Source organism: Anomalospiza imberbis, chromosome 15 (assembly GCF_031753505.1).
Source record: "Anomalospiza imberbis isolate Cuckoo-Finch-1a 21T00152 chromosome 15, ASM3175350v1, whole genome shotgun sequence".
Lineage (NCBI taxonomy): Eukaryota > Metazoa > Chordata > Aves > Passeriformes > Viduidae > Anomalospiza > Anomalospiza imberbis.
In genome coordinates, this window is record NC_089695.1 from 18,669,036 (window position 1) to 18,683,300 (window position 14,265).

Here is a 14,265-nt window from a genome sequence, read left to right on the forward strand (position 1 = left end):
GGGCTCACTGCCGCTGCAGCAAAATGTGATACGGGGTTAAAGAGGATACAAGAGGACACTGGAGCACCGCTCCTGAGAGAACCACGAGAGGAAGTCTCAGGCTGAATTACTAAATCGAGTAAGCACAGAATGCAGAAATAAAGGCAGTATTTTGCTTCTTGGATTTTCCTGTTGATTTATTTTCAGTTGGGAAAGAAAATCACTGTGTTCATTTGTCTATTTCATAAGGAAATACAGCTCTCAAAATGTTTTTATTAGGTTAGGTTACCCTATGGGAGAGAATATGTGAACTCACAGGTGCACTTGAGCGGAACAGCTACAAGTGCTTGTGGTCAGCTGGCTGCACACCCAGCCCCTCCAGCACAGCCTGGCCAGACCCTCCCCACGGGCATGGGCAGGGCAGTGGCACCTGCCTTCCCCACGCTGCTGTGCCTCCAAACACGTCAGTCACCAGGACAAAGGCAAAAACCAGTTCCACAGAGCAAAGATGGCAATCATACACCACAGTAATAAAACAAACAAACAAAAAACCCTGTAACCTTTAAAACTATTAAACAAACAGCAATTTGCAAACTGTTAATCCATCAGCTGATGATCAGAAGAACCAACAAAAGAGAAACAGGGATCAGTCTGAGTACTGAAAAAGCAAACTTTGTCACGTAATGTACTTACATTGGACACTCAGATGCTTCCCCACATATCCTGGAGTATTATTTGCAAGAATGACTATTTAGCATTTATTCTGTCAAAATTAGCAATTAATATGCAAAATTACTTATGGTCTTAAAGGTGGATTTTATTTGAAAGAATGTTCACCAATGAAACACCAACACATCCAGGTCACTGTGAATTGTATTTCCTAAACTGCAATTACTTTACAGCCTTCTGTTAATTGAATATGTTCCACATCAAAAAGTTATGAAATCATGCTATCAATTAAAATAGGGCTGCCCATGTCTTGCAACACTAACACAGTAAGTTTCAGAGCATTGGGAACCTGAGGTTGGGATTACTGTCTTATAAAATCATTCTGCTTGTCCTCAGATGTCACCCAGCAGCAGCAGAGTGAAGCGCACACAGACATAGCCTGGCCAGCCTTACAAAATGGAAAGCAAAAAGGCCAATCAGTCAGAGTTAACTCCCCAAAGGAAAGGAAACTGTGTGTCTGGCAGAGCAGCACTCCTGACCTGCACAGGGATTAGCTGAAGCTCCACAACTGTCAGAAGGATGGATGGTAACCCAAAATCAGCCTGGTGGAAAGTGCAAAATGGGATACAGCAAAATGTGGCTGCTGCTGCAATGCTGAGAGCTGGGCAACCAAGAGAGCCTGTTGGGAGTGATCAACTCACCTACTGTTTCCACATTAACAGGAATTTGTCAATTTTTAGTGGTGCTCCACAAAGCAACAGCTAATATGAGCGAAGGGCCTGCCCAAATAACCGTGCCCCCCCCCATGGTGCCTTGGCAGAGGGTCCCCATCTGTGGGCAACACCCCATGACAAACCAGTCTGGAGCCCAGCAAAGCACTGGAGCGTCAGCCTGGTTCATGCAGCCTCTGGTTAACCCAGAACGTATTCTAAGCATGAAACTATTCTGGTATTTTCTGGGGGAAAAAACAAGGAGTCATAAAAACATGCTGTGATTCCCTGTGGTCTCTGTGGCCACAGGCCCCACGGGCACAGCAGTCCTGCCACGAGTGACAGCAGCCACGGCACCAAGGGTGCCCCGAGCCTGCAGGACCCGGGCAAGCTTGGGGAGCACGGGCTGACTGCAGCCAGCCCGGGCTGGAGGCTGCCGGGGAGGCTGCTCTGCTCTCCCCTCACTTGCCATTATGGCGTGATACAACACATTACAGGAGATCGTCCCACAAAACAGAGAGCCCAAGAAGGGAACGTTTCAGCTTAAATTGAGTTTGTGTTCAAAGCTCATGCATTGACAGAGGGTCAGGGAGTGTTACACTGATCCTGTTCAACATTTCTTATGTGCACATGGTCCTAAATCCAGTCATTTGCACCACTCCTCCGTGACTCAGAGACACAAACAGGGAGAGGCCAACGACAGCAACCAGAGCAGCTCCAGCCTTTTGGCTCCGGCTCTGCCCTGCCCAGCCCTGCCTTCCACCTCACCCCAGGTCAGGCATTCATTCTCTGGGATCACCTGAAATTCAGCATTCCAGTGTGACCCACCATTCCTGGGGTCCTCCGGGTGTCTCCAGCAAGAAACGGCAGCTTGGGAAAGGTGGCACTGGGGCTGGCCAGGGTCCCCATCCCTGGAAGGGCCCTGGGACTTGCTGGTCTCCTCCCAGGTAGCAGAAGGGGCTGCTTCTTCACAAAACAAAAATACACCTCCTTTTTGAAGTCCCAGTGCGAGGGCCGGGTGCGGCTTTAGGGAGCCGTGCCTGGCACTGCCAGCCTCCCACCACTTCTAGGAAAAGTGACCTCCTTTCTCCAGGCTTCTCTTCAGCCACGGAGCAGGGAGAGCTCCCAGGAATAGCCGTGGCTGCAGTGAGAGAAACTTTCTCTTCTGAATGGTGTACAGCCTTCCTACTCATTTACACTGATTCCCACTTTGGAGATCTCCAGCAGGAAAGACAGGATGATAGCATCACACGAGGACAGAAATGGGCTGGAAGAATGCTGCACTGGCAGCATAAATATAGAGGATGGCCTAGGACATTGGCCAGGTCTAGGCTTTCCTTATACCAAGGAAAACATAACATAACAAAACATAAACATAAACAAAACATAAACCCAGTTGTGCTACCTAAGAATCTTCATGAAGTACAGCTTAGGGGAGGGGAAAAAGAAAAACAAGAGACACCATGTGGAGCCTTAGAAGTTTGCCTGACTTCTCAGAATGCCAATGCTGTAAAACTAATATTTGTATGTCACTAATATTTACATATAATCTACCTCATGTCATTTGGAAAAATAAACCTGGGAAACTGTTACTTAATAAAAGATATCACGTCTTATTAATGTTCATATAGTAATTATGAAAATCACATATCCATCTGTTACACAGTCAGCAAACAAGACAAACGACTGTGTTATGTTAAACAGATTATAAAATGCCTGGGGGAAGGAGATCTAATAGCCCCAACCCAGCCATGAATCAAGCAGCAGCACATGGGCTCCAGCACACTGGAACACACACACGTGCCTTTCCCAAGGCATTTTCCTGAATTACATATAACAACATCAGCAATGAGGTCAGTATGACACTAGGCGTAGAAGTCTACACTGAAATGTGATGATGTAATCATTAAGATTTTATTGTTCTTTAAAAAAAATTACTTCCTAAAACAGATAACTACTTCCACAAAGATGAGAGTGGAACAATATGCAAAGTAACATTAAATCCAATTGCCCTCGTAAACATGGGAATACAGCTACTTTAATACAATTGAATAAACAAAACTGATTCGATTCCTGTTATGTTTGCGAGTGATTTCTGAACATTTAAAGGGAGAAACATCCGTGCATGAAGAGTAATTGAATCGTTAGCATGAAGGCTTTCAATCCATCCGTGTGTTCTGTGGACACCCAGCGCAGTCCGTGGAACGCTGCACACCCACCCTTCACAACGTCTGCATGCACCTCCTGCTGCCAGCTTGCAGCAGTTTTACCTTGACTGCTGACTTAGAACAAGTACTTGTGCTCCTTACAAAGAGGCAGCTGAACAGTGTGTTTCACAAGAGGTTACACATATTAGCAACTCCCTCCAGCAGCACACAGAGTGCAGCCACAGTGGGATGTCCTGGACAGAGGACAGAGCACCTCACTCCCCAACACGAACCACAGGCATTCCCCTGGCAACTCTTGGCTCCCCAGCTCGACCCCAGCACTTCCCACACTTAGCTTGCTCAGCCCTTCCACTCCGACCTGCCTTAACTTACAAGGAAATCACTTTCATCCTGCTGACTGCAGAGTCTAATTCAGACCTATCCACCACCATCATAGGCATCTTTTGCCAATGGGCTTTGATAAAGATGCTCTGGTGCTTCATTTCCTGAGACCCAAGTTTATGGGAACAGAATGTCGAAGACGTAACAGCAAGGTTCCCCTCACTCCTGCCCTCCAAAAATGGGTGTCAGAAAAATGTGGGCATGACAGTCTATCAAAAACATTCTCCGTGGCCTTCACAGACACATGAAAATTCATCAGTGTGAATTTTATGGCTTTTAAGTTTCAACAACACAGGGATTGAGGACAAGCACAGCAAACCTGAAATATCTTTCCTCTCAAGGACAACTACCCTTGAGAAATTACAAAGCCAGCACAAAAAGGAGAAGAAGATTTCAGGGCAGCCCAAGCAGCAGGGGACTGTAATTCTGCAGGCGATGCCTTTGCTGTGCATGTGCACACAGTCAGGACACAGAACCCTCAGAAAAACATGGGGAGCTCTTTGCCTTCAGGGAAGGCACAGGACATCCCTGGTGGCACACAACAGCCCTAGGCAGGCCCTGCTCACCCCACATGGGGTCAAGCCCTGCTTCTTGCTCTGCACCAGGTGTCCTAGGGCCTGGACCTGCTCGTGCACCAGGAATTGCCACTGCCACCCTTCATCTTGTGAAAATGAACACCTCTCAGCAACTCTTGACTTTCTCCACCCACGAACTGCAGAGTTCCGGATCTTCAGGCTGGTAACTCTCCTGAAGTCCCCCCCAAGCCCCATCCTGGGGACACAGGCTGTCCCACTGTGGGGAGCAGCAATGCACCCACTTCTCTCCACTAAAGGCCCTCAGCCATGATGGGGACAGGCTGTGCCCTGGCCAGGTGCTGAGCACACCTGCCTGCCTGCTGAGCCTGCTTGGCAGCACCAGGAACCTGGTGCCCAGCATCTCTGGCACTGGCTCTGGACACAGAGCCCCCTCCCTCGGGATGCAACCGTCCCCCACCCCACAGAGCACGAGGAGGATATCCCCCTGCCCACGTTCCCACAGAGCTGGTGCCTCTGAGACCCCCAAGGCCAGAGCTGGACTGGCCAAGCAAGTGCCTGAAGCAGTGGAGGAGAGTGGCTCTGACGGCCACCCAGACACACTTTCCATGCAGGGTCTCACAGCCCTGTTTCCAGAGGAAACCAAGCCAAAAGTTGCACTGTTGTGCAACACTGCACAGAAAGCAAAATAGCAGCCAGCAGCACTGGAAACGAGCAGGGACAAAAACTGCTGATGAAGTCCACAGGAGCTGGTAAGAACTCACTAATGTAAGTGCTTAATTATGCTGCTGAATGTGCATTTCCCTGACAGGAGGTGGCCCATGGCCGCAGCCAGCTGACCGCTCCCTGATCACACGCTGGAAGAGGAAACAGAGAAAACAGAGTGCTGAGCTGTATACTGGAAAATGTATTACTAAATGACATGAACTTGCATTTGAAAGGAACTGCTGATTGTGAATAAATCTGCCATATGGCTTTACAAAGCTGAGTGTTTATTTCCCAAATATAGCCAAATCAGCCTCTGACAGCCTGGTATTCTTTTATAATCCATGTCAGAAAATTATTTAGAGTATAGTATGAAACACGGTTTGTGGGGTGACTGGTATAACACAAGGAGTTCACAGTAAGAGCAGCATCTAACGTACAGCAAGTACACATGCACAGCTCCACCACAACGTATTTAAGGAATTTCAGAGACCTTTTTGGTGACCTTGTTTTGCAAAGCTGCCTGCAGAGGAAAAAAAGGTTAAATCTCAAACTATCGGGTTTTTTAATGTTTTCATTGAGTCACATGTGTGGCCCTGTGACCCCTCATGTGGTGACCTGTGACAGTCCTGGGTGGGCTTGGTAGAGATGGCACCCAAACCCCAAGGGACTGCAGGCTGTGGCTGGGTATTTCCCATCTGGTGCACCGAGCCACTACAGCAGCTAAACACATCTGTGGGTCTGACCAGAGACACTGAGCTGTGCCTGTGGCTGTATCAAATGCAGCCCGTGATGCTGGGGAAAATGGGCACCCTTGGCTCTGGCCCTGGGTAGGAGAACGGTTTCAGCAATTCCACTGATATACAAAGCTGCCTGTGGCAGGGACAACAGAGACAATTTCTCTGTTTCTTCCTATTGGTAGGTCATCCTAACCACACCACACTCACCATCCTGCCTTCCCACAAGTGCTTAAAATAACTCCATTTAAAGGCAGCCGCAGCCCGAGATCTGCTCTGAGGCTCAGCCCCCACCAGCTGCTCTTCCCTCTCACTCTGAAGCATTTCCCTGCAACCTCCATCAGGTCCCTTACGAGTGGGAGGGATGACAGAAGGCACCTTTGTGCTGATTTAAGCACTAACTAAATATAGACAACAGGGGAACGCTGGGAAGCTACAGCTGAACCCATCTGTAGTGAGGAAAATACAGTCACAGAATGGAAATATCTCCAGAGATATCTTGGAAATATGCTTATAATTCAGCTTATGCTTTTGTTGGAGCCGTTCGACATGGAAAATTGCTGGAAGTCTGAGCTCCAGGAAGCCTGTAGAGGCCGATGGTCACAGGAATTGGATCAGAGGGAGAGGTGTGGGGAGCAGCATCCCGACACAAACTGGGGGAGAAGAAAAATAATTTTCAAAATCCTCCAACGCAAGGATGGAGTATTCACAACTAAAAGTAATTTTGACAAAAAAATCCCTCAGCGACATTTTGTGTCATTAAAGACGAGCGCTCGTCTCGCAGGTCAGCGCCGGTCGGGGCGGGCCGCGGCGGGGCCACTCCGAGCATCGCCCGCAGCGATGTCAGATCCGGAGGGGTCAGACCCCGCGGGGAGAGGCGAAAGCCGGGGCCAGAGCGGCCGGTGCTCCCAGCAGCCGGCGTGCACCGGGACGCGCCGCTGCCACCTCTGGCCGTGGGGTGACCCTGCCCGTAGGACCTCGCCCGCCGAGGCTGTCGGCGCTCCCCGGCACCGGGACCCCCGCGGGCACCTGGACCCCGCGGGCACCGGGACCGCCCCCGCCCGGCAGCCGGCGGCAGCGCAGTCGGCGGGGCCGGGGCCGGGGCGGGGCCGGGGCCGGGCGGGAGCGCAGCCGGTAGGGCGGGGCCGGGCGGGGCCGGGGCGGGGCCGGGGCGGGGCCGGGCGGGGCCGGGCGGGGCCGGGCGGGGCGGGAGCGCAGCCGGCGGGGCGGGGCAAGGCGGGGCGGGGCCGGCAGCGGCTGTTCCAGGTGTGTCTTTGAGCAGAACTTTGAGTCTCTGCCCTGTCCAGCAGACATCTCCCTGATACTTTTGTGCCAGGAATGACACAAGAACAGACGAATACGCAGCGTAAAAAGGAAGAAAAGAAGGCTTTTATGGAAAGGAAACTTTGGTTTAAATAGATTGATATGATGCATTGCTTGATTGGTAAATTAATAAAAACATCTTTCTTACACAACTGTCCTGGAGAGGAACAGAAAAGCAAGGTGGAAAAACACCACCTGCAGATGTTTAGACTAACAAGTTATCACATTTCTACAACTCCTTAAAAATTCTCACAAGCCACTGTGAGAAACGATTGCCGTTTCTCTCTCCCTGACCAGGCTGGTATTCACATCTCCCCACAGATGGAGTTTGTCTCCTGCAAACAAGTAATATCTCATTTGTTTTTTTAAGATAAAATCTGCAGCTTCGAGGCCTGGAGACAAAGCTACAGCACAGATCACACACAACACCCCCAAGGAGTTATTTAAGCAAACCACAAGCATCTCTCATGACCCCCTCCTGGCAGAGCTAATCGAGACCCACCATTTCAAGCACACTTAATCAAAACTTTCAAGACTCCAACCTCAGCAGAATCACCTCCTGCTCCATATTCAGCTCTACTCTCTATAATGAACTCCGTGGTCAGGAATTTTCCCTTTCTTGGACAACCAGTATAAAGAGTGTTGCTCTAGAGCAAAAGGACAGACTCATCCCAGTTTACTCCACCCATGATGTATGGTCCCTTTAGCCAGCCCGCAGAGCACTCAATTCCGGTTATCACCCTCAAAGTCTGACCAGAGACAACCCCATGTTGTCCACACAAGTCCTGTGGCCTTACCCACTGCCCACCCCAAGAGAACATCCCAACAATGCCCTTAGCAATCCTTCCTCTCTCACTCAGAAGGGTCACACGGCAACATGAACATTAATCTGTTTAAAAGAGCAGCTCAGTGTCACATCCATAACTCAAACCACATTCAACCCCATTCTCTACCCAACAGCTTTGAGAGAACAAACACAAATGAGGTCATGAGCCTGAGAAATAGGTGCAAAAAGCACAGACTTTTTAAATAATTAAACCTGATCTCCACATCAGGCCATGTCTGAGCCTAGGAGCTACCAGGATCTTTACTACTTCTTTCACCTATTTAAGCAGAGTTTTATCACATCCGGCTGTAAGCTTACAGCAGTGTAAGATCATGTGAGGGATCATGGCCTCAATTCAGAAATGTTTATACTATCAGAGCTCACTTAGAGACACAAAGCAATTTTATGTGGCACTAAAAAGTTTTGAAATGCCACTCATAAGAATTAAAATATTCCATCCTGAACTGATGAGAGCACAGTGGGATCAGAGACCTCTGTTCCTGTTTATATGGCTTTCACATGAGCTCCCAGCTCATAGCCCAGTGTTCACATGGGGATGGAACCTGCTCATACAAGGAGCAGCAACAGACACAAAAATGTTATTTTTTGTAAAAAGCCTTGATATAGGCAGAATAAGGAGAAGTGCAAGGGATATGCAACCATTGCAGCCAAGGAGACGCTAAAATCCTCCTCCTAAAATGCTGATTCAGAGCCTGGACACAAATTGAGAGATGTGAAAAACCAGAAAATTGCAAAAGGTTTCAGAGAAAACAGAGAGTTACCTCAGGGCTACTGAAATGCAGTCATCGCTTCACTCTTTGGAGCATTTGTGAGCCAGGGTACTATTATACAAATATTCTGGAAATTACCATAACTTCCAAACAGGAAAAGACACAGGAGCTACTCAAAAGATGACAGAGGAGTTGCTGTGACTTATCAAGCAGCAGGGATCAGAATTCACCTGTGCTGCTCTCTTGACATTCAGTGTGTAATTTGGAAGCTCATGTAATTTCTGAAATCAAATGTAAATTCTGTTTCAGCTGCTGCAGGGCAGACCTGGACTGCTGGCGGGAGAAGAGCTCCCCACGGCCAGCCAGGCTCCCTCAGCCAGCCAAGCTCGCCACGGGCTGGGCAGTGGCAGTGGGCACAAGGCCGGCACCGAGCCAACAGGCACCACTCGTCTGGTGCCCTCGGGACAGCTCCGGAGGCTGTGCCCTCTCTCGGGGGTGCTGAAGGTCGAGGACAAGGACTCTGTGTCCCAGCGGCAGGCGGAGCGAGGCTGCCCCGCGCCCAGTGCTCGCCCTCGCTGCACACAGTCCCTGCCCTGTCTCGGCAGCTGCAGCCCAGGCAGAGCCCCGGCGCGGTGCCAGCCGTTCTTCAGGGGCCTTGAAAGAAACATTCATTGCCAAATACATAATATGTACCCCACTGCGTTTCTTAAAGCTATTTATTAAACTGCCTTTTCAGGCAGGAGGCAGATCTCTTTTTGGTTTTGCTAATAAGTTAGGGTGGAACAGTGTCCTTTAAACTCTCCAGACCTCAGTTTTACCCCAAGTTTATCACATGCATCTAATCATGGCCTAAGAAAGAGTGCTGTTCGAGATTCATTCTTTCTATATTGTTTGCTATGGAGAAGAATGAGTAGCACACCAGTGTGACATTTTTCTTTAACTCTTTTTTTTTTTTCTCAGTCCTGTCATATGACCTCCCTTAAAACAGTACACAGGTGTCCTTCTCCACTGAGTCACCTGTTCCCATAAAATAATCAAGAAGTGACTTGCTCAGGATATCCTAAGGAACTGTGGACTTAAGGACTGTAACTTTGGATAAAGTCAACGTGAAAACAAAAGAAATCTTAGGACAATTTTCAAAGAAAGAAGTTCAGAGTCAGATATCTAATTGGATAATTTGATCTGCTTAGAACTTCAGAGAAACTTTAAAACAAAAAAGTTTATACTGTCTGCTTGGATTGAACTATAGCAACCTGAGTAGCTGTAATAACTTAGCCTGGAGTGTCATTGTCTGCTGCCAAGTGCTCCTTGCTTGCCCTTTCCATTCCACACCCTCAGCAACCAAACATCCCTCCAGCATTCGCCTGGATTTTCCTCTTGGGTCAGGTTGGCAATTCAGTCGTGTTCACAGACTGATGGGTCTGCAGAAAAACTGGGTGACATGGTGATGGTTTTCATCATTAACTGATTTTGTTTAGGGCAAATGAGGAAAACCGCTGTGGTTCCACACGGGAGCAGCAGTGCCGGGAATGTGAATCCCACGGAGCTGTTTGGTGCCTGCGGATGATCCGTAGACCCGTCCGACAGCTCGCACGCCGCGTCACACGGGGATGAATCCGCAAGAATGGGCTCTCCACTGCGAGAGTCCCACGGAAGTCTCGGCAAGCACAGTCCCGCTACTTTGCATTCCTGCGATGGAAATGCAAAGTTGAAACACTGCTGAGAACATTTCCTTTTACCCAAACTGCTGCAGAGCTGTTTCGCCAAGACCTGGAAACACGCTCTGCTGACGGCGGGAGAGGGGTCGGGTGACCGGAGGCGAGCAGAGCATGGCAGGATTGTTCCATTTCCTCGGGAATACCCGCATGCATGTAAGGTCACATCTACAAACTACACGCGCTGGAGCCGTGCAGCACCATCACCGCAGCTGCCGCGCCGGTCCCGCGGCTCGGCGTTTACCGGCGGCCCCGCCGGTGCGAGGGAGGCACCGGCCGCGTCCGCCGCTCCCCGCCCGCTGTCCCGCGCCCCCCGCGCCCCGCGTACCTTCCGCGTGGCAGCTGGCGGAGCGGAGCGCGCCGTGCGGCCGGAAGAGGTACGGGAGGTACCGCGAGAAGCATTTCATCTTCCGCGCCGGAGCGAGCTAAGACACCGACCGACAGCGGCGGGGAGAGCGGCACCCCCGGCCCGCGCGGAGCGGCGGGGCTGTCCGGCGGGGAGGGCCGGTCCCGCGCCGCCGGCGGCGCGGAGCGGAGCGCCCCGGCTCGCCCGGCCCGGCCCCGCCGCCGCCGCATCGGGTGCGGCACGGCCGGGAGCGCTGACTAAGCCCGTCCCGCCCGCGAACACACCCCCGGCGCCCCGCAGGGAGCCGCAGAGCCCCGGGCCCGGGCCTTGGCCGCCCCAGCCCGCCCCGCTCCGCCGCAGTCTCCCGCGGCCGCCGGGAGCCGCCGTCGGGGCCGCGCAGGGCGCGTCGCACCGCGGGTGCATCCCGGGAGCAGCGGGGCCGGAGGGACGGACGCGTGTCCTGACACTGCCGCACGCCCGGAGCCGAGCGAGCCACCCCGCATCGCAAGAGCCTCCAGGAGGTTTCACCTCTAAAGTTCGCTCTAATCCGTTTTCTACAGTAGACTCCTAATAGCCAATATATCAGAAAAAGGCAAGGTCTCTGAAACCTGATTGCTTTTGGCAGTACTGAAATGTAGTTCAAAGCACTGTGATATGACAATGGCAGTCAGTAACGTCATGTACTTCACATTTAACACTGAAATCAGTGTTTGAGCAGCTGAAAGATGTCTCAGGCCTCCCATCTATGCACAAGGGAGCTCATTCATTCCCACAGTTGCTTTAGTTAAGGGATCCATTACACCCCTGGCTTCCCAGTCTCTAAAGAAATCACATTGTGTAAATTCAGGATGCTTGGATATTAGCAAGAGTTCGGAAGGTCAAAAACGTGTTGCAAAGACTAGCATAATAGTAGCAAGTTATGGATAAACTTCTGATGAAGGTGAGGCATCTGTAATACCACATTTATGAATTAATTCATGTACACATATTAGTACCTATGCACATGTACATTCACATACCAACGCAAAGCAGCACAAGAACCAAAGCCCATCCCACGTGTAACACTTGTGTGAGCTTCCTCCTCAGTCATGGTCATGCTGTTTGTGCCTGTTCAGATTGAGTGCACCAATGGCATCACCTTTTAATTACTAATTTTACTGAATGCAGCTTTTAAGTATTATTCATCAGCCTTTACTGTTCTGTGAGCCCAGATTACCCCAAGAAAAAATCGCAGGAGTCCTTTCCTGCCATCATGCCTCTGGGCTCATCCACTAAGTCTACAGTGGTAGAAAAATAAAACTTACAGCCCTCAGCTGATAAGTGGTTACATTAAGAAAATAATAGAGAGCAAGAGAGGCAACCTAACATTTCATTAACCCTAAAGAAGCAAACAAGTACTCCTGACCAGTTACAATGATCTGCACATTCTACAGTAAAAGCTCAAAACACTTGTAAATAATTTTTAAAAACCCAAAGCAACAACAACAACAAAAAAAAATCAGTAGAAAATATTTTGGCTTTAATCACTATGGTGATGTTTTTCTCTAGAGATTTAATAAATTGTTGGATATTCTTCAGAGTGTTGTGCTCCACTGTAGTCTCTAGAGATTACAGACTGAAACCCTCTTCTGCAAAAGCAGCGTAACAGAACTGCCACTGAAGCAGGACAGGTGACAGTGCTCCAGGCAGAGCTGTATTCCCACCAGGAGAAGTCAGAGCTCTGCTCTCAGAGGCCTGGGCCGACTCAGTCCTCTTAGTCTCACAAGACTGTGCTTTTAAATAAGTCATCACATTTCGTGGACCGCAACAAAATATAAGGAGAGTGTCTAATAGTCCATCTCAGTCCCAGAACTGATTCTGATAAAGGTTATAGTGGGAGAAGCTGTCTCATAATTCCCTGAAAAACTCTAAATAACAGCTGAAAACCAAAAGAAAATCTATTTCAAAGGCTATTGATATGATTAAGCTATAATGCCTTCAAATGAATTCTTGGATCAATAGCTAATTTAAGAGGCCCATCTCTTTCAGATGCACAAGTACATAACGAGGGCAGAAACCAAGAAGCATGGCTTAGCTCTGTCCCAGCAGCTCCCAACAGCACACAAATGACCTCCCTGCACACCAGCTAAGCAAGATGTATGTGACAAGTTATTTTTGGTCACAGCAACAAAAGGAAAAATAAACTTACATTCTGTCACCCCAGCATCTATAGTTCCTTTTACTTGACTGAAGCACCACAGCACATCCTGCATGAGGCTTCCAAATCCTGCCAGGAAAACACATTCAGAAAGATACAATCACATTAGTACATAGCTTGTCCTTTTTAAAATGAACGTATGTGCACACACAAGGTGCAATCTCTGCATGAAGATAAATATCTGCTCACCTGGTGTCATAGTTCCATGCAAAGCACAGAGCTAGCACTGCAGAGCCAAGAGCATGGTGCCTGCCTTATGAATCACCCTCTGTTCTCTCTGTGCCGTGGCATGGCTGTTGGGAAGTGGAGCCATCAGAGTCAGTCCCCTCTACATCACTGGCAGCAGCACAGAAGTCAGGAGGCCCTGAAGTCATGGTCTTTGTCACAGCCTCCCTCCGTCAGAATACTAATGCTCCCAGTCATTTCCAGCACAGTTAAAGAAGGAGTGAAACAGGAAAAAAGACCTGCTCCTACTACCACAAGATTTTTTTTTTTTTTTTTCACATTTGTGGTCAGTGTAGCTCTGAACTGTTTGGCAATGAACCCAAGCAGCACAGAGCTGCTTTACAATACATTATAACACTTTCCTCAAAATCTGCCTGCAATCACAAGTGCCTTATAGCTGCTTTAAAAGATTTCTACAGACATCTCTATTGAAAGGTATATTATTAAGCTTAGTGCTTTCAACTGTGTTTGCTGCTACAGCAATACTCTGTGTTAAGATTCTCTGAGAGAAATTAGGATTTCATCTACCAATGCTCCTTGTTTTCTTGACAGCTCAGCAGAATTTCCCTTTCTGTAACACAATTTTCACTGTTCCACAAAAAATCCACTGCCTCAAAGGACAACTTGTTTCCTTTCATCCTAGCACACATTTTATCTCAAAGAATTTCCAGGCATGAAGAAAGCAGGAAAATGAGGCCACGAGGAGCAGTAAATTTCATCTCAGTTGTTTTACACACAGGTGAAATGTGTAACAGAAAATGTAGGTATTTCACAGTTGGCAGGTGTGATACTGGGCTCAGTCTGGGGTCATGCCATGGAGACACAGGCTCGTTACTTCTCTACAAAAGAAAAGGAAAACATGGGGTTGGGAGACAATGTCCAGTAGGGGATATGACCAAGCAATATGGACTATGCTGTGGCCTAACGGGATGTCTCTGTGAGATCTCTGTCTGATTTTACTTAGGTTTTTGTGGATTAATACAGGCATGTATCAAAAGTAATGTATTCATCTGGAATACA

The 14,265-nt window shown here is 49.0% G+C and overlaps 1 protein-coding gene across 2 annotated transcripts in view; it reads right to left on the minus strand.

Annotated features, from left to right (window-relative positions):
* The window catches only part of PPP2R2B (protein phosphatase 2 regulatory subunit Bbeta), a 61,152-nt gene extending 47,918 nt beyond the window's left edge, over positions 1-13,234 (minus strand). The window contains exons 1-2 of one of the 2 annotated variants that reach the window (XM_068206278.1): positions 13,210-13,234; positions 13,012-13,089 (exon numbers count right to left, since the gene is read on the minus strand). In XM_068206278.1, coding sequence (XP_068062379.1) covers positions 13,012-13,089; positions 13,210-13,219 — 88 coding nt within the window. In that variant the 5' untranslated portion in view covers positions 13,220-13,234. Of the gene's footprint in view, positions 1-10,805; positions 10,900-13,011; positions 13,090-13,209 lie in introns of those variants that run through there. The other variant, XM_068206279.1, reaches the window with a different exon arrangement.
* Positions 13,235-14,265: the final 1,031 nt, after the last annotated feature.